This window comes from Syngnathus typhle, linkage group LG8 (genome assembly GCF_033458585.1).
Source record: "Syngnathus typhle isolate RoL2023-S1 ecotype Sweden linkage group LG8, RoL_Styp_1.0, whole genome shotgun sequence".
In the NCBI taxonomy this organism is placed as follows: domain Eukaryota; kingdom Metazoa; phylum Chordata; class Actinopteri; order Syngnathiformes; family Syngnathidae; genus Syngnathus; species Syngnathus typhle.
The window spans coordinates 86581-105790 of record NC_083745.1 but is presented as its reverse complement, the minus strand read 5'-3'; the positions used below and the strand labels follow the sequence as shown (position 1 = coordinate 105790).

The 19210-nt window shown below is 43.2% G+C and overlaps 3 protein-coding genes across 4 annotated transcripts; 2 read left to right on the top strand and 1 right to left on the bottom strand.

The window, feature by feature from the left end:
- Nucleotides 1-1493: 1493 nt before the first annotated feature.
- LOC133158657 (L-threonine ammonia-lyase) lies at nt 1494-14579 on the top strand. Of its 2 annotated transcripts, XM_061285988.1 has the most exons (12): nt 1494-3047; nt 5605-5950; nt 6030-6146; nt 6238-6479; nt 6563-6728; nt 7271-7370; nt 7465-7540; nt 8169-8294; nt 9054-9221; nt 9357-9414; nt 9934-9994; nt 14291-14579. In XM_061285988.1, the coding sequence occupies exons 1-12, from the start codon at nt 2932-2934 to the stop codon at nt 14440-14442; spliced, it is 1728 nt and encodes a 575-aa protein (XP_061141972.1). In that variant the 5' UTR covers nt 1494-2931; the 3' UTR covers nt 14443-14579. The 2 variants fall into 2 exon arrangements, with proteins under 2 accessions (XP_061141972.1, XP_061141973.1); XM_061285989.1 differs by lacking the exon at nt 14291-14579 and having other exon boundaries at nt 9934-10927.
- Nucleotides 10988-13455, bottom strand: tmem254 (transmembrane protein 254). Its single transcript, XM_061285993.1, has 4 exons — nt 13296-13455; nt 11926-12029; nt 11501-11560; nt 10988-11424 (listed from the first exon to the last, which is right to left on the bottom strand). Exons 1-4 carry the CDS (start codon nt 13380-13382, stop codon nt 11307-11309), a joined length of 369 nt encoding a protein of 122 aa, XP_061141977.1. The 5' UTR covers nt 13383-13455; the 3' UTR covers nt 10988-11306.
- A 1313-nt stretch (nt 14580-15892) lies between the features above and the next one.
- On the top strand, nt 15893-17871 carry mxtx1 (mix-type homeobox gene 1). The gene is made up of 3 exons (XM_061285621.1): nt 15893-15914; nt 16180-16394; nt 16939-17871. Exons 1-3 carry the CDS (start codon nt 15893-15895, stop codon nt 17644-17646), a joined length of 945 nt encoding a protein of 314 aa, XP_061141605.1. The 3' UTR covers nt 17647-17871.
- Nucleotides 17872-19210: the final 1339 nt, after the last annotated feature.

Below are 19210 nucleotides of genomic sequence, written 5' to 3'. Positions count from 1 at the left end.
TTCTGATATTGAACGTGGAGGCGCTGAGAATGACTCTCGCCTCCATCATTACATTCGTACTAGGCAGCTTGCCTGCTGTGGCCCACCAGACAAGAGAGGCTGAAAAACGGAGACACTCACTTATTGCTCACTTGTGGAAAACCCATTTCCTATTCACGTCCAACTGGCAGTGGACCGAGAGGAAGGAGGCCAACATATCGAGATCGCTTTCTAAAAAAACAAGCCCAAAACATGCTTTTCCTGAAATAGAGGCGTAACGTTTCTTATGCTCATTGTCGTTATTTTCACCTTCAATCTCATCTGCTGTGGCAAATCTATCTCATCGTTTCTATAACATAGTAAGTTAGTGACAGACAGTGGCACAAATGAGATCTTTTTCTTTGGGTCGGGCGGTACAATTAGATTTGAGCTTGGCAAAGTGGACGCTTTTTCTAACAAAACATGCTGCTGGGCCTCCAATTGAAAAACCTCCCCAAACCACAGCTGTGCTATTACATCAGCGTGCACACATGCAATTTGGAACTGAGGGAGGGGAAAAAAAGCCACTGAGAGCAACATGCTGATATTCAAGATGAGTAAAAATGTGCTTTGCTGCAAAGTAGCTGGACTAGTTAGGTCCGTAGCCATAGCTAGCTGTTTCCAAAGATGCATTCATTCCTCTTTGCCTTGGCCGATGCTAGATGAAGAGCTGCTGGCTGTTTTTTTACTGCCAGAAAAATCACATAAGATGCACGCAAATACTGTCAGAGGAAACGAGCTACAAGCAAAGCAAACGGACGTGGTGATGTAACGTAGTGACTGTGCCAGAAGGTAAAGGTCAATAAGCTTGAGTGCGTACGTCGCGTCCTCGCCTGCAAGCGCAGAGCAATTCACTTTTTTGAGAATTTGGTGCAAAAGAAGGCACCGGGTTGTTTTGATCTCACGTTGTGTACAGCCGACCCACCATTCTTGCCGTATGAAGTCATCGGAGTGCACGCGCCAAACGCCTCAAGTACTTTCCCCGTTTAATTGTGCTTTCCTCAAACAAAGCAACGACATCTGATCAGAACCAAAAAAGAGTTGTCCTTGTGCTCACACTCAATTTGATTGGATGGAACTACAGTGGATTACAACCATATGTTCCTCGACCTACATGGTGCAGCTTCAGCTTCATACTTCACATATATCTCTGTAAAAGTCACACCAATGTGTGGCTCCGTAAAAAGAAAGTCTCAACCTCTGCTCCTTTTCTTACCTGCCACGGTGTAGCCAATCAAGAGGATGACGAGTCCAATTGTGAAGGTGAAGGGGCGGACCATGGTGTCTTTTAAAAAGAGCAAGGTGAGCAATTAGTTTGGAGTGCAATGCTTCCTCTATCACACTTTGCTGTTTCCTCTGGAGTGCTTGCGCCCAGATTCTGAATGAAAACATGGAATGCAGAGCAGAAAGCTCCGTTTCTGGGAAGGGGTGGGATGTTTGGACAGGGGGGAGGGTGAGGGGGGTCGACATCTCAGTCAAACTAAACACCAATACACTTGCAATGAATTCATAGTTGATCAACCCACGTTGTTGGTTCGGCGGTGCTTTTCGATTGGACTTTACCGGTTTGTTTCCTTCTTAGAATCAAGAGAATCAAATCTTTAGGCCGCTTCTAAAATTCTCCGTTTCCAGCAGGAGCGCAGTGAAATTAAATCAGTTGGTCGTCTATATGTAGTTTTTTTGATTGCTTCCTTTTAGCCAGCTTTCTTGGTTGTGCCTCCCACACATGCACATGTGCAAGCGCGCACAAGCTGCTTGCTGTCAGCATGGTTATCTTCTCTAAGCCAGACTGTCTTCATCCTCATGTTCCGCTCACTTGTCTGCCCTCTTAAGTTGATCTACAGGTTAAGTAGCAGAAACTGAAAAGTGGAGGAAAAGTGAGAGTGTGACACGAGTCAGGCTGTGATATACGTAGCAATGCAATGAAAGTTAAAGGAAATGTGCCCGCAAAGGGAGAAGGTGACGGCACCTGGTTGCGCTCATGTGACACGCTGCTGGAGGCGGGGTCACCTTCTCCGTCTATTTCGGTGCATTTTTCCACTTGTGTCATCATGACAAAACATCCCACCCGCTGGGAAGGACATAGTGTTACAGTTCAATGTGTTTGGGGGGGAAGATTAAGAAAAGGATTACCTGGAAGTGTGGGTCATACTAGAGGTTGCTTCAAGTTAACTTGGGCTTTAACGGGAGGATAACGTAATCTGTGAGGACGGGGAAAGGGTCCGTCTGGTTTCCGTACACAAGGCCCAATGCAACGGATAGCTTGCGTGCTCTGGTGACAACAATGGTTTCAACTGTAGGCTCGGATCGATTGGAGTATGTCTGAGATCTGTTTCGAATCATTTCCCCGTTTGGTTTGGCTGGATCGTTCAAAACCGGAATCCATCCGGGCCGAAGCAGGGTAGGATCGACCGTGTGCAGTTTTTGTTCTTTACGCGGAGAACGTGCACTTGAACCCAGCGGCAACATTCCAAAGCAGGGATCTGAAGTTGCCTCCACAAATGTTAAGACTAATTTGCACAGGCAGATACATCCATTGTTGGTGTAGGTTAATCATTTCTGATCCAGCCCCATTCATACTGGTCTCCCCTGTCTGGTTTAGCCTCTGGATCACTGCTCCTTAGATAAACCCTAAGTCTGCATCTATCCCCTAAGACCGTCTGATTTGGTCGACGTCACAGAAAGGGGACGTAATCCCGGTCTGGGCTGAGAATAGAAAGTTGGGAGTGGCCAACTCACCGCAGAGTCGCTGTACATGTGTCCCTTGATAATCCCTTCTTAAACAGCTTCTCAGCTGGGTACAAGTTTGGGAACTCAGGCTTAGACCGTGGGAGCTGTACTGGGCGGTGTCGGACAGCTGAGGAGGATTCCCGTACACATACAGAACTCTTTGGATTCTCTTCTTCAACCAGGATGAACTTTGCTGCCCAGTTATTCTATTCGAGCTACTTGAGTGAGCGACTGGAACGATTGTTTTCCCCAAAGCCTGCGCTTAAAGGCATGGAAGAAAAGGACCCTTTTTGGCAAAGGTGGGAAACGTGTAGTGAGCCAGAGCCAACACATCATCTGTCTTTGTGACAAAAAGCAACCTCAAAACAAAGACTTCAGGTGTTAGTCCAGTTCCTTCCTACCTCAGTCCCTCTTGCTGTTTGTTCCTCTAGCAAAACCCCCTCATACCCTTCAGAGCTCCCCTCGACCCGCATTAATCCTGCAGTATTGCCAAAAGTCCACCTCCAGTCCAAAACAAAGACTAGACTTCAAGTGTAAGCTCAGTTCCAGCCTCAGTCACTGGTCCTGTTTGTTCTTCCCTTTGACACCTCTCGCTAAAAGATCTCCCTCATAGAGACAAAACAATCAGCTTGTCTTCCAAAGATTTGACTGCTTCTGTCTCCAAAGTTTCACAGGATCTCCCCGAACCTCTTGTGTCTGCCTACCTTCTAAGGCTTCAGTCCCTGTTTTGTATTGCTTCCTTCCCTGGATGCCCCAGTAGACATTCTCCTTCGGTTAGCACTTTGTCTTCTTCTCCTCTTTGTTGCCAGGTCATGCCAACATCTTGAAAGAAAGCCTTCATGCCTGGTACCTATGTTTGGTTTTGGTTCTGACATGAACCCAATGTTATATTAACTGCCCTCTCTGATCAGCCAAACAAGGTAACACTATATCACTGAACAATCATTTCGTTAGCTGTTCATTATTACAGACCTAACTCTGGTCTGTCAAGGTAGAAATTTCAAAATAAAAAATAACCACACATGCTAATGTTAGCTGTGCAGCCTGTGTAAACAGAGCTCCATCCAGCCTTGGGCTTTTCCATTCACTCTTTAGTTTACAAGTAGAGCGTGTGGCTGAATAATGGACTCTGAGAAGTGGGGCAGAGGGCAATCATAGAGTTGATGACGGGAAAAGGCCAAAGAGTTGTGGTTGAAATAGAAGCACGTCTGAATGAAATGCACTCAAGATGACTCACATGGTCAGCAGTCATGAAATACAACTAAAAGGCCCCAAAGATCAAATCATAGCACACTTTCTGACAAGCACAACCTCTGCGGACGGGTTCAAGTCATTGTCAGTCAATGGACAGGCTCTCCAAAAACCCAAACCAAATGTGATCTTCTCTTGCGTCTAGGTGACGGGGTTAATCTCCAATGGCGATAAGCCTATTATTTTGTTTGTACTTTATGAAAGGCCTCCTAACTAATCAGGCGGTGGCAAAAGCAGCTCCACCACGTAATTTTTTTCGGAAAGTTTTTTTTTTCTTTGCATTGTCGTCAGATAATATGAAATGAAACTGTTGAAATGTTGGAAAGCTATTTCCCAAGCTGCTATGAATCAAAGTGGCCTGCCTAATTGCCACTTTAATTCTTAGTGTGAACCATGAAAAGTAAAAGTGGACAACTAATGAATCATAAATGAGTTCCTAGATGCAATCTGTCATAGTGAGTCAAATGTTGACATGAAAGGTGAATCCATTTATCTTGGACAGAAGTGGGCGTTCTCGTTCATATCGTTTTCAGGCGTGAGGTGATAATTGTTTCAAACTTTGGGAATGTTCTGACGTTCACTTTCAAACATTTAATTGGCTGCGGTTTTATGTCTCAATGTCAGTTTTATTATCAGGCTTCTGGAAATGTACTTTCCTGTTATCTTTAAAAATCCAGTCTGTTTGAAACTTAGACCTTCTGAAATTTTGAACAAGTATTTTTATTATATAGATGGTGTCCAGATTGCATCCTTTTTTCAATCTCCAATCCATAATGCATCCCGCTTAGTCATGTTGTAGCCATCTGATGGACCAAATTGTTGACAGTAGACTTACCGAGGCCCCAATGTTTTGCGGGGGAGCTTTGGCGCAATTTGCAAAGGACTTGAAATGGAATCCCAGACTAATGTATGCTTTGCATTCAAGAAAAAAAAAATATACCGTATTTCCCGGACTATAAGGCGCACCTTAAATCCTAAAATTTTCTCAAAAACCAACAGTGCGCCTTATAGTCCGGTGCGCCTTATATATGGACCAAATTCTTAAATTTAAACTGGCCCAAAGCATTGTGTCATGAAATCAATCATAAGTGGCCCGCTGAAGACTATGAATCATGACTCAAAAAGACTATGGATCATTATTTTATGATTATAAAGTAATTTGTTGCATCTGAAGTTGAAATAAAAAAGATGAAATGGAGAATGATTTGATTTGGATTAAAAATCTGACATGATGCATTAATGGTGCGCCTTATAGTCCGGTGCGCCTTGTATAAGGACAAAGTTTTAAAATGGGCCATTCATTGAAAGTGCGCCTTATAGTCCGGTGCGCCTTATAGTCCGGAAAATACGGTGTGTATATATATATATATATATATATATATATATATATATATATATATATATATATATATATATATATATATATATATAAATACGGTGTGTATATATATATATATATATATATATATACATTTTTTTTTTTTTGTCATTTGATTGTTCCCATCTTGGGTTTTGGCAAACCTTTTATTCTGTAGTCATTTATCTTCATATCATAGTCCAGATGTGAAAAAACTGGCTAAAGATGTAAGGACTTGTACCTTCTAGAGAGGAGCTGCGTCTGGGCCCCGCAGAGCCAGAAGACCTTTACAAAGGAGCGCTCCTCAGCAATGGCACCGTCGTCGGCCGCAGACCCACCCTCATTGAACCAGAGAGGCTGAAGGACTTTGGCGAGGAGGAACTCCTCAATGGTGACGTGAAGGTCCTGGACACAAGAGTGCTGGCGGCGGTGGTGGTGGAAGCACCTGCGATGGCGCTAAAGGAGCCGGCGAAAACCAGACGAGTCAGCGAGTTCAGGATCGTCCCCAGACCGCCCATTCACTACCTGCGCTTTGAGGACATCAGTGCCGCTGCCTTCACGATCCAGACGGGAATACAGAAGACGCCCTGCACGGTAAACAAACACAATTTGCAAGATTGGATTTTCCTTCGGCTTCATCAAATCCTCTCTCTCGCTGTCCTGTGTTTCTCAGTACTCCCGGCTGTCCAAACAGTATGGGATGGAGATTTATCTGAAAAAGGAGCACCTGAACTACACGGGCTCAGTGAAGGAGAGAGGAGTGTTGTACCTGCTCTCCTCCCTCACACAGGTAAGACCATCCCTTCCTGTCTGGGAGCTCATACGAATCGGCCTCATCAGTCCATATTGACCACTGGATCCCTCCATGTGGATATTTTCAGGAGCAGCAGAAGAAGGGAGTGATCGTCGCCACCGACTGTAACTTCTCCATGGCTGTGGCCCACCACGCGGTGGAGCTGAAGATCCCCGTCTTCGCTATCATGCCGGCATGTTGTTCGTCGCCTCGTCTCAGGATCTACAGAGATTATGGCGCCATGGTCATCTCCTATGGCAGCACCGGTCCCGACTCTCAGAACCACGCCCGCCACTTGGCCGAAGACAACGGATATCTCTACCTGGAAGAGTGAGTCATTTGATTTATTATCGGAACTTGTGACAGACACACGAAGAAAACGAAAGCTGAGGCGAGGTTTTTGTGCTGTTCAGAGAGGAAAATCCGAGCTACCTGGCAGGACTGGGCACGGTAGGCCTGGAGATCTACGAGCAAGTGCCCAAGCTTGACGCGGTGCTGGTGCCCGCAGCTGGACAGTACGGTCTACTGGCGGGCACGGCGGCAGCCATCAAGCATCTCAACTCGCACATCCGCGTCATAGTAAGTTGAAAATGTATCAACTTTTCTAATCAATCGGTTCGTTTCCATTTTCCACCGTGCGTGAGGTCACATTAGACAAGTGGCGACTCACCTCCTCCATTTCTCTGGTGTGCATCCAAGGATGTTTTGGGCATTTCTTGACAAGATAAATGTATTTGATGTTTCTTCCTGCTTGGTCTGACAGCTTTAGGTCTGTTTACACTGGAGGGAGAGGATGAGCCTCTTATTTTTCCTCTTCAATATAGTATAATAGAGTGTTGTGGCTTTAGCGAGTGCTTTACATTCTAACGCACAGACGGACGGGGGCTGCTTGAGTTGAACACGCATGAATGCTCTCACTCATTTCCCGTAATCTCAGAATTAAAGATGTGCGAATGAATCTTTGCGCAGCACCTTCCAGCGAACCCTGCTCAGTGTCTGCTGTGCATGCGAGGGAGGGCGGCCTGAAAAAAGCTTTTTGGAATATTTATTTGATGCGGTTGAGCGTGGAAAGAAACGCTGCAGTGCACATCGTAATTGTGTGTGTGGACTATCTTCAACAGGGAATAGAACCCGAAGCGTTCCCTTTGCTGCTGCAATCTCTAAAGACAGATGGCCCCGTCAACGACGTTCATTGCAAGCCGCATAGCAAGCTGTATGGAGGTAGTCATGAATGAAATGCGGATGGATCCCAGCTAGCTTGAAGAATCCCTTTGTGGTTCCTGTTTGCAAATGTTCCTCTCCTGTCTGTTGTCAGATCTCGCGGGGTGCTCGCTCGGTATCAACACCTTCCATCTGGCAAAGGAACTAGTCGATAAAGTCATCTCTGTCAGGTAGTCCACAAGAAACCTTCAAGTTGATGCTTAATGAGTTATTACATTCAAAGGTTTGTTTGTTGGATGATTTTTGCCTTTCCACAATGGAGTGAAATGAAATACTGATGTAATGCGGCTGCAGTGAAGCCCTGACAAATTATCTCCTGGGAGGAAGCTTGGCAGGAAATTGGGGATTTCAGCATGCCTGTAGGCTCCAAACTTCAGGCAGTCATTAACTGTTAAGGTTTTTTTTTTTCTTTTCTCAGATTCAGATGGCAGACTGTAAAATGTCTTGATTGATTTTTGTCATGCCATCTTCAATGACATGAAATAAATCATCTGAATTTAAGACATATTTTTGTTCCAGTATCTCTGCAGTGCCCCCCAAAAAATAAATCTTGTGGAGACCACAAAAAATAAATGATTCATATTCAACCAACAGATAAGTTTCTTTTCCATTTCGGATTTATTTGGTCAATTTTCTGGTTGGATTCTCTTAATTCTCTTAATAATGATATTGGGCGATTTCTAAAAGAAAGAAAAATTTTAAATGATGGTGTTGCATGTCTAAGATGCTCAAACTTATCTGCTGAATTTCTGTGATCTGAAGTGCCATGAATGAGTTGTGTTTATCCCCGGCCGGCAGCGAGGAGGATTCTTTGGTGGCAATGTTGAGGTTTCAAGAGTTTGAGCGTTCCACTGTGGACACAGAGGGAGCCATGGGATTGGCGGCCATCTTGGCTGGACAACTCAGCGAATTGAGAGGCAAAAGGTGCGTTTGATCGATTTATATATTAAGACTTTCAAATGGAAGCGCTGGAGCGAGCGCTTCTGTCAGACGCTTCCCTCGGTGCTCGAGGAGCTATCGTGCTTATTTGCATGCAAAGATGATCATATTTGGTGTCGAGCTGCCGCACATTCCCCCGGAGCGGCCTTGGAAACCATGGGATGGCTTCAAATGATGATATACGTATTTCTGTCACGCTGCGTGATGAATTGTAAACAAACACTTGTGACTCACAGCTCACACGGATTGAATTGTGCTGACCTGTCATTGCTTTGAAAGTCTGTGAACATAATTATGAGTTATTTGGTTATTTAGTTGGTGAAAATCGTCCTTTGCTCATTTTAATAGGGCGGAATTTTCCGATTGATTTGATGACTGGCAATATTGTAGTGCATGACTAGCTATCAACAGAAGTGAGAAAGAAATGTTTTGTTGCAAGCATGTATTTATGGACACTGCTTTATTACAAGAGCATCCCACAAACTTTTCTCTGCAAGTTACAAGCAGTGTCTAATAACATATTTTGATGACCCAAACAATAATAATGATTCATGATATTCCAAAATGATGCATGGTGATTAGGGAGTCCTAATCAGCCTTTGTGTGAACCTGAGTGTGGAAAAAACGCTACCCTTGCCTTCTCTAGAGTTTTTTCATGATCTCTCTTTTGCAGGTTTTGCAGAGTTGTGCCTTTTCTCCTTACCAACGTGCTTGATGAGGCAATCTGTCCGTATGTCTATGTAGGGTGGCAGTGGTGGTGAGCAGCGCTAACATGGATCTGGATCTGGTGAGGCAGTGCGTGGACCGAGCCCTGGTGCTGGAAGATCGTGTCAGCAAGTTCTCGGTACAGCTAGGGGAATGGCCGGGAGACATGGCCAAGCTGTTGGACGTCCTGTCCAGAGAAGACGTCAGGTGAGGCAACCGACACTTTCTTCATTATTGGAGAGTAAAGTCAGTCCACCCATTGAACTGACCCCACACTATTTTTTGATGCTGAACCCATGAAATAATCATCCCATTTGAATACTGTGCCGATGCCTCCCTCAGGTTGTTGGACGTCAGCCATCGGAGGCATAGTGACAGGTCCAACCTCTTCAGGGCAAAGGTCAGCTGTCAAATATTCATTGTTTTGGTCACCTTAGTTTTCTCCATCGTGGAAGAAAACAGCATTTGTTAAAAAGAATGTAAAACATCACAGCAGTTTTCTGGGGTTGCATTGCTTGCACTTTGTGTTTGTTCGACGTTGCTGTCCAATTAGATTTCAGCTTGTCTGTGTCGAGCTATTCTCCCCAGGGTCTTGAGAAACAGTCGTAATAGCCCGTGTCATTTCAACCGTACGCATATTAGCAATGGCTTTGTTCCTTGATCCGACTCGATTTGAAATAAGCCCTCACAAGCCTGAGCAGCATTGTTAGATCCTCCCATTGGTAAAATGTTATGTATTATTATAGCATTGATTTGTAGTTTTGAATGAATCCAACCTGCGTCTTTTTGGAATATGTCGCATGGGAAGAAGACGCAATCCACGATTGCTTTGTGATGTCTTGTCGATATATCATTTCCTCAGAGCGTGGTGGAATCAATAAGTGTCTGCTGTGTCAGTTGTATGCTTTTGCGTTGCCAGGTGGAGTGTGTGGTGGAAACCAGGGACAAGACCCAAAGCGCTCAGCTGCGGAAGACGCTGGGTGAGCGCTATCCGTCTATATGCTGGCTGGAACGATGAGAAAAGATGAAAAAAAAAAGAGAAATCTGGCGATAAAATGACATCGATAACATATGTGGACTCAAATCCCATTCAAACAATGGATGTTCCTAATATCTGTGTGAGCGCTGAAAAGCAACACAATTGTAGATCAAATATTATTCATATCACGTCTACTCTTTGTTGATACATGGGAGTAGTTAGAGGTTCTCACGTAGTTTCCTCTCTAATGAGGGCCGCAAAAGACGCTCCCCGATAGACTCCATTTTAGTGACGCTCCCAATCCACTGGAATTGCACTCAATACGAGCAGTGCTTGGATTCCATTGTGTTTATCTGCGTATGTACATACTATAAAGTACAATATAAACACGAGTTGAGTGTATACAAATGTTGAAATGCCTCTATTTGCAATTGTTCATTTTCAACTGCTGTAAATATGTTTCAGTATTATTTATACTGTAGTATAGTCACTTCAAGCAGAGATTCAAAAATACAGAATAAATGTATGCTTAACCCGGTGGTGGTATGTGATACAGTAGACGTCCCATTTTCAGGGTTGCACTGTATGGAAAATTCGAGATGGCAGTACTGATATTAAAGTTCTAGTATGAAGAGAATACAATCGAAATGTTTCTTCGTGTAGCATAGAAAGACGTGCGGAAAAAAAAGAAAAGGACACGCTTAGCTTTTACCATTGTACGCTTATAAGAATCTGGTGACGGTGGTGATATTTCAAATTTAAGACTTGTGCCTTGTACATGCGGCAGATGCCACAAGACAGCGCATAAGCAGTATTTTTCTATTTTCTTGGTTTTAGCGCCGTCTGGTGGCTCTTTAGGGTAATTCAGAAATGCAGCCCTACTACAATACAGTAAAGCCACAAAATGGACACTGAAGTTCCTATGTCCATTTTCTGACCTACTTGGATATTAGCTGATAAAAGCAAGAATATGGAGGCAGAAACACACCCCAAATGTATTTGTAAGAAGTTTTCATTTCAATTGTTAGCATTAAGAGCATCAAGTGCAACATAGTTAAGTAGAACACGGCAACTGGAAGATTATTGTCATTCTTGGAATGTAAACACCATGAATGTATGAAAACACCTGATAAAATTGTATTTCCCCCTCAAAATACCTTTTCCATATAAAAGACTATTCCGAAAGAAATACAAGAAGAGTAATCACAGCAATGCAGGATTCAAGTTGATCTACTTCACAGAATACTTCAATATTCGACCGTTTCAAAAGGTCATGTTCCTCGGTTGTTCTCGTCTGGCTTTTGGAGGCCACATCAGTGCTGTTTGCGCCGCTGCGGGTTGTATTTGATGAGCAGGCCGAGAGAGGCGAAGCCGAACACGAAGGTCTGGAGGAACCACAAGTACCTTGTGGGCGCGGTGATGCCTTTGTTGCTGAAACGGGAGATCACGCATGCAACATTTAGAATTTCATGACACTTGCGACGGCGCCGGCGTTATCTCCTCTTACCGGCAGACTTTCAAGGAGACCAGGGCCTCAACAACATGAATGGCCACGGTCGCCCACCACCTTAAAAATCATCAATCAGGAAAAAAAATGATCAGAAGTGCGTCGTGAAAAGCTGCCCATCACATGAGGCCAATTTGCCTCCTGCAAAAGCTGCCTGCTTGCCCTGCCGTGTTGGCCGTGAGCCAACATGAAAGCAGAATCCTGGGCAAATCTATTGTTGCCACATTAAGCCATCGCGTGACAAGCTATTGTGCCAGTGGGCGTGGTCATAATGACCCTTGAGGCATCAATGATCAAACACAATATGCCAGATTATCTCTTAAACCAGAAGCTTAATACATTGACAATAGCAGCTAATGGCATTATCAGACGAGAAGGAGGTGCTCATATAGATATAGTGCGTGCAAAATGACATCAAGCCGTACCCTTTGTACAAGACGCCCGCATGGTTGTCGACAAGATATCTGCAGAAGGTACCAAACGGGCCCAGGAGATGGTATGGTATTATTTCAGGCGCAAACACGATGCACTGCAAGGGAAAGAAGTGCAGGTTGAGGTTCACATGGGAGTCATTTCAAATAGCTCTGCAACTATCGAATATGTGGAGAACCCGTGTTCTTTTTCGACAAAGTGGAAAAGCCACAGAACATGTGATGCTCTTCACTCTCTTAGGCTTTCTGTTGTGACCCGTCAAAGCAACACTCGCCCGGTTTGTTCCATTTTAGCACACGCGATAAACAGCTTCGCTGCGGGTGTTGAGCATGACTGCATCGACTGAATGGAGAACAAGGTTCAAACCCTGGTTCAGACAGGCCACTGAAAATTGCATTTCATGCACCTCAGGAGGGAAATCGAAATTATTAGTCATGGATATAGGGTAAAAATGCATTATTATTTTATACGTAGAAAACATCTTATTTACTATATGAAATAAACGATCTCCAGCATAGTACTGGCTGTTTTATTTTCAATCAATTTATTATCAAACAGGGTCTGCAATATCCCGCACAAAACAAGCAAAAATGTGGATCAGTGCTTTTCAAAGTAAAAGTAGATCTTTGCAAATGCATTCTACTTGGACATTTAGCCCGTCCAATCATTTAATGCATTTGTACTCAAGTCAAGGGTGTGAGTACTTTTGCTACCTCTGGCTAAACACAATCAAGTTAAACATGCATCATTTTGGATTGGGTAAATTGTTTTGTGTGTTGATAACTACTTCTACTTTTCCGAAGAGTTGATCGATCCAGTGCAAGCACATTTTTTTCAACACGACAACGTGCAACGTGGCAACAAAAAGGGGGCAAAATGTGCACTGTGCACTAAAGAACAGCAGAGCATTCCAAATAAACACGCGTGTCATGAATTTTAAACGAGGACGCACAATAGCTGACCGACCGACCGCTCAATACTTGAAATAAGTCATGTTTTGAACGACATTTGGCCAGATTTAAATGAAAGGCTCCCGTCTGACGTTGAAGTTCGGACTTTAGGCAAAATGTAACATCTGGTTTCTTTTGGACGCACAGTGAATTTGAGAAGATAAAACATGATAACAACAAATTAACAATGACAAGGAAGCATTTTGCACCAAAAAATGTCATAAATGAAAAAGAAAAAAAATGAAAATACACCTTCCAAAAATATATATATAATATATATGCGATCGCTTGGCATGACGTTGTATGGTATCCTAGGGACCTTTAACGCAACACAAGCCGGTCGACCTGGAGTTGGCAAAAACGGCAAATAACGTTTTAATACTAATTTTACATGCTCAAGTAGTTTTACTTACACTAAAATACGCCAACCCGAAGGTGACGGAGACGATCCAAAAAAGACTGGTTCTTTTAAAATAGTCACTTCCATCACTTTTAGCCATTGCTACCGCTGCCGTTGTTGTTGATTTGTGGTGCAACTGTCAAATACGTCCGTGTAACACCGTCGGCTTTTATGCATTGCGTTTAAATATGGACACGCAATTTACTGTACGTACTCATACTACGGAGGAACACACTATACGATTAGAACTGCAACAGTGATTCATTCAAATGTTCATTTAAAGTGATTTGGTTTTCCGATTGCATCCAATATAATAGCGCCACCTCGTGGTTGCGAAAATATCCCCTGCAGTGATTCAGGTTGACGTCAAAATACATCATTACAAATTTTACAAACCATTACAATAAATAGTTTACAAACATCCAATTCAAATAGCTAATTTTTTAAAAATGATTTATCTCATTTCTTGTTAGATTGCTGCAAGAATGATCAATCAAATTGAATGGAAAATAGGAGTTTGCAAATAGTGTGGGACCATTGAAATGTGTTGTATAACACCCAATAAATGTTTGAATGATTTAGCATTTGTTAAATGCTCGAGCCAGTGTCACATATTGGATCACTTGATCACTGTGTGTAAACTTAGCAAGTACTTAAGGATAAGGCTCTTTCCTATGCTCATTTAAAGACAATCAGAAAATCATGGCAATAGTATTTTGTCATCAATAATATATTTGTTTATTCTGGGGAGAAAGATAACAGAACCAAATAGTCCCACTAAATATCTTATATCTATTAATAACATAGTCAACAGCTAATTTTAATCAGAGATGGCTTAATGTGTCACTACAGGTTCATATTGGCATTCAAAACATATATTTATATTAAAAAAAAAAACAGGACTCAGGCCTTTATTTCAGGAAGGTAAAGGGAATACATCATACCTAGCAGTGAGTTATTTTGTGGGGCCACTAAACTGGGCAAAATGTGTCTTCTGATCTCTGATAGGATTTGGATGGACTCTGCAGCGAGTTGGTGGGACTTTGAGGAGCCATCTCCACTTTGAGCCATTGATTCTGGTAGTTACTCAGATAAAGATTCAAGATTGCCTCGGTTTGCTTAGGCACTGTGGGTCACCTTCACACTGCACTGTTTTCTAACACTTGTGCAAATACAACTTTGACCTTTCGCATTGTGTGCTTTTTCTGCATGTTTGAATGCATGTCTTTTATTTTCTAATGCTCTCTTCATGCTTCCTACTCAACAATATGTTGACAACATGCATCAAGTTTGAAGAATGACAATAATCCTTTTCTGCTAGCTCAGCAAATTCAGGTAGGTTTGTGAAATGGGGGCTAAAGGTCAAAGCATTTGCACACAACCCTGGCCGAGGCCTGGACACGTTTAGCCTCTTGACAAGCTTGCCACTCAATTGCATGCGCTTCTTGAGTTTAAAAAGGCTGCACGGACGGACGAAGCAACCAGTTAATCATTGAATAATGAGCCACCTTTGTCTTTCCTCTTGTGATAGCAGCAAGCTCTTTTGCATATGAAAGGAAAACAGTAGTAACCACTGATAGGCTTTAGATCACATTGTTCTTTTTGCCATATTTATAAAAAAAAAAAAAGAATTATTGGTGATTGACATGCAGCAATAACAATTGTCACATGACTGTCAGGAGCTATATCGGGAATTAGGGGACTGCTTTGATGTACATGTGCAAATGTATGCAAATGTACTATGATGTAACCCCATGTGAAGTGATAGGCTGAGCATAGTAGATGACCTGAAGGCCCCAAATGACAGGATAAACTAAGATAATGAGTGTTCAAATGTTTACCACTGCTACGCTTACTACTGAAAATCATCCGAATCATGCTAATATCAAAAACACTAGCTTACCATTTCACAGATTGTTTTTAAACATTAATTCTGCTTTTTATTTTTTTATTTTATGCAGCCATCCTCAGCAGTAAAAAAAAAAAAAAGGTCCATAATTACTCTGATCATGTAACGGTAATTGGCAAAATGTTCATGAAAAATAATGAAGTTAGCAAATTAATTATGAGGATAATATCAACTTTTCACTTTTGTATCATTTGCACAATTTGAAGTGACAACCTGCAATTTACCTTCCCATTTTTTGCTAAATATTACAAACGTAAGCAGACAAACTGACTTAAAACAAATGAAATACTCATCATTCATAAGAATGAATTCTCCAAAGTGCGTTGCACGTATAAGTATTTTCCGATCTGTTCAGAGCATCCAAAAGAGTCTTAGCAAAAAAGAAAGGCAACAGCTGCAAGGAGTACTCCACTTGTTAAGTGGTATCGACGAGGCTATCTTTCAAACTTCTTTTATGTGACATTTGCTATTGGCCTTGGAAACACTCGGATAAAGATGGAGCGGTAACGATGATCACACTTCTTCTGCTGACCTCAAAGAATAAACCCCACCCCAACACTGTGTCGCTGCTTTACCAAGTCCTCAGCTGATCAATATATAAGGTATCCTGACATAGGCTGTGGACACACAGCCAAGGAACACACAAGCACACTGACCTCTGTCACATCAGACGGCCGTTAGAAATCCATTCAAGCCCTGCCATGTGGAAGGACTCAAATCACGGTAAGCGCAAAGACAGTACATTGGGTTCCTTTTGGCCCATTTGTTTGGAAATGATGAGTTGATAGGCCAGAGTTTTGAATTACAACAGCTGATCAATAAGGATGAGGGACAGGTAGACAATATGTTGAATTGTTTGCTGCCGTCGTTTCTGCTGACATGAATAGACCTTTTGCAATTTTTGCCACAGTTTATAACAACGCTGTGTCAATATCAGAACCATGAAGGTCTGTCTTGAATTTTGTCCGTTTTTTTGTTTTCACCTCAGATGACGCCGGAGCCACAGCCTCCAGCGGCGCCTCCAGCGGCGGCTCCTCCACGGGCGGCTCCTCGTCTCGCAGCGCCAGTCGCAGGAAGAGGACCAGCTTCTCCAAAGAGCACGTGGAGCTCCTGCGAGTCACTTTTGAGACCGACCCATATCCCGGCATCAGCCTCAGAGAGAGCTTGTCTCAGACCACGGGCCTTCCGGAGTCCCGCATCCAGGTAAAGCTTTCATTCTGCAACAAAGATTTTGATGAAGAATTTACTGATCAATTCTGTTTTTCAAAAATGTCGGAAGCACTGAAGTTAGCTTGGAATAAGGATTTTGAGTTGGGGAATGTGATTGTTCCCCTGAACGGAAACTGCTGCCATTACACACTGCTTCATAAATAGATTGTGGTTTTTTACTGTGACAATGAAAAATCCAATAAAAAACATAAAAGTTTCACGACCCAAAGTTTGTGCATGCTGATTGGAAATGTGTACAGATGGCATGAAGCACCTACGTAAACATGTTGTAATATATATTGTTATCACCGGAAGGCCTCTTTTCAAATTGCTTCATTTCCTTCAAGAAAATAGCACTCAGGCACTTCTTATCAGGATTTTGTCTGAGCTTCAAAACGGCGCAGCGCCCCAAACAGCTGACAGCCCCTTGATCGGAACCCTCCCCGCTTCTAGAAAATGATTAACCGAGCACAATGCCTTTGATTATCTGTTGGGGCTTTGTTTTTTTCCGATGTAACCTCCTGTTTCTTTCTCCCAGGTGTGGTTTCAGAACAGGAGAGCCCGAACGCTAAAGTGCAAAGGGGCCAAGAAAGCCCTGTGGCAGTCTGACAGTCCAATCCAAAATAGTCCAGCTCCATCTCAGAGTGGCCAAGTCTCGATGGGGCGACAGGCCCCCGCGCCATCCTACCCTACTCGGGTGAAGGAAGAGATGGACCAATCGTGCTTTTATGGACAGTGTCCTCCAATGTACCCCGATGTTATTGAGGAGTATCAACATGACCCTATGCACGGTCTTCATCAGAGCACACCGCTAGGCAACGGCTCCAGCCCGCACCTGAGAAGCTACTGGTCCCAGGCCAGCACCCTAATGGAGCCCATGACCCCACTATGGTCTCCAGCGGAGGGGCGCAGCTACAATTTAAGCGCCGTCGCTTTTATGCGCCCAGAACAAAGCAACTACTCGGCCCGTGCCGGCTCTCAATCCGTCAGCCCCGATACCCCTGACTCGGGTTACTGGGATGCCAACCTTGACAAAAGCCCCTCAGGGGAGAGTCACTACTCACAGCTGGAAAACTCGTGGAGTGCTGGAGAGGGTTGCAGAGGGTCTGGAGTTCCGACAGGGAACCAGCACGCTCCCTTGCCGGAGTTGTCCCTGCAGGAGATCCTCGGGGAGCTGAACGAGGACTGGCTGGGGGGAGAAGGATTGGACAGGCACGGTACTCATGAGAAAATGACTCTGTGTTGATCATACTAAGTGAATATTTCGCAGGAATCACAAATCATATGGAATCTTTCCTTTTTTTCTGTTGTGTGTTGCTTCCGAGGCATGTATATAGAAAAAAATCAGATCCTTAGTGTTACACATGGTCACATTGCATGTTAACACTATTGTATTTATTGATTCAGCCTCTATTTATGACCTATATTTATGTTTTTCTGCACTTTTATATGAATAAATCATTTAAGGTAACAGCACGTTCTTTCAATTGATGTATTTATGGAAATACACTAGAATACATGCAACATGCTGATAGCAAGGCCGGCCGGCCGGCTTGGCCATTAGGCGAGACGCTCAGAGGAGCGTTTGAATCTAGGGGGCGCCAAAAATTTGCGGAAATTAATTCACCTTCAGTATGACAAGTCAAGTCCAAAATGTCTCTCATGTTTGTATTACAACTTGCATTCTTTTATATTTTCATATCTATTTCTGGATCTAATTGAAATGCCCTTGGCATTGCCAGTGACTAATGTAAGGAATGGAACTTGATGAATTGTCAAACTAGTGTAGATTAAAATCAAAATAAACAAAAGAAATAAAGCGTTTGAGGATTGGAGGGGGAAAAAAAACCCCAGATGAAATCTGTGTATGAATGAATGTATAAAATAAAAGTTGACAAAGAACCACTAGATGGTGCCTGCCTGTTAGTAGGACCCAAATTTGTATGGTTGCTTTTTTCTAGAGGGAAAATCTTTATGCCTTTTGCAGAATGACATCATCTTCCATCTGAAGATGGCATTATGTTAGTAGATCAAAATATATTAGTGGCATAAGCTAATTCGATTAGCTTTTTAGGACTGTGTTTCAGCTGCAAAGCTTAGCTTTCAAGGTGGAGGTCACTTTGAAATTGAACGGAAAGCCATGAAAAAACTCAATTCTCCTCTGCCTGCAGGCCAGTTTTGTTGACAACAAATATTTCTTTCAAAGCCTCCCCTCAACGTTGGCCTCCTGCCTTCATCCACAAGATGTGTGGAAGGAAGTTGTCCTTTTGTTTGCCTCCGGTGTTGCTTCCTTCAGTAAGAAAAATGGCGCACAATGGGAACGTGACTCCTCAGCGTGCTCCTCACTAAAGATAGCTCAGCACAGGAACTAGTGCAGACTTTGATGTATGCTGGACAGGTGTTCTCCTTCTCCAGTGGTCAACAACTAGCAGAGTAGTTGACTATTTGCAATTGTTTGTGAACAGTCCATTTGTATGAAAATGAAACATGATGGTTAACTAAAGTCAGCTTTATTGTCAATCCCTTCATCTTACATGTATACACGTTGTATAAAAGACAAACTTGGGTTAGACGGATGGATATGTGAGTGATGGTCCTCAGCTGTTTGCAGTTCCGGGCAATGAAGGTTAAGCTCACTAAAAATAAAGCCTGTAATTCAAGCGAACCCTCCCAGGGAGTTGACACTGGCCGCACACGCTAATTTAGGAGCTCATCTGGGCTCTTTGTGATTGCACTGCTCCACTCTCGCTTATCTCCTGCCTGTGCCAGACTGTGATTAATGTTGCTCACAGACCGGAAGGAAGTTTGCG

Coding starts and splice junctions, on each gene's coding strand:
- mxtx1 (XM_061285621.1), top strand. CDS start 15,893: ATGTGGAAGGACTCAAATCACG. Junction 15,915..16,179: donor GTGGAAGGACTCAAATCACG/GTAAGCGCAAAG, acceptor TTTTCACCTCAG/ATGACGCCGGAGCCACAGCC. Junction 16,395..16,938: donor TTCCGGAGTCCCGCATCCAG/GTAAAGCTTTCA, acceptor TCTTTCTCCCAG/GTGTGGTTTCAGAACAGGAG.
- LOC133158657 (XM_061285988.1), top strand. CDS start 2,932: ATGAACTTTGCTGCCCAGTTATTCTATTCGAGCTACTTGAGTGAGCGA. Junction 6,729..7,270: donor ACTCGCACATCCGCGTCATA/GTAAGTTGAAAA, acceptor TATCTTCAACAG/GGAATAGAACCCGAAGCGTT. Junction 7,541..8,168: donor GATAAAGTCATCTCTGTCAG/GTAGTCCACAAG, acceptor CCCGGCCGGCAG/CGAGGAGGATTCTTTGGTGG.
- tmem254 (XM_061285993.1), bottom strand. CDS start 13,382: ATGGCTAAAAGTGATGGAAGTGACTATTTTAAAAGAACCAGTCTTTTT. Junction 11,561..11,925: donor GCGGGCGTCTTGTACAAAGG/GTACGGCTTGAT, acceptor ATGATTTTTAAG/GTGGTGGGCGACCGTGGCCA. Junction 11,425..11,500: donor GTCTCCTTGAAAGTCTGCCG/GTAAGAGGAGAT, acceptor CTCCCGTTTCAG/CAACAAAGGCATCACCGCGC.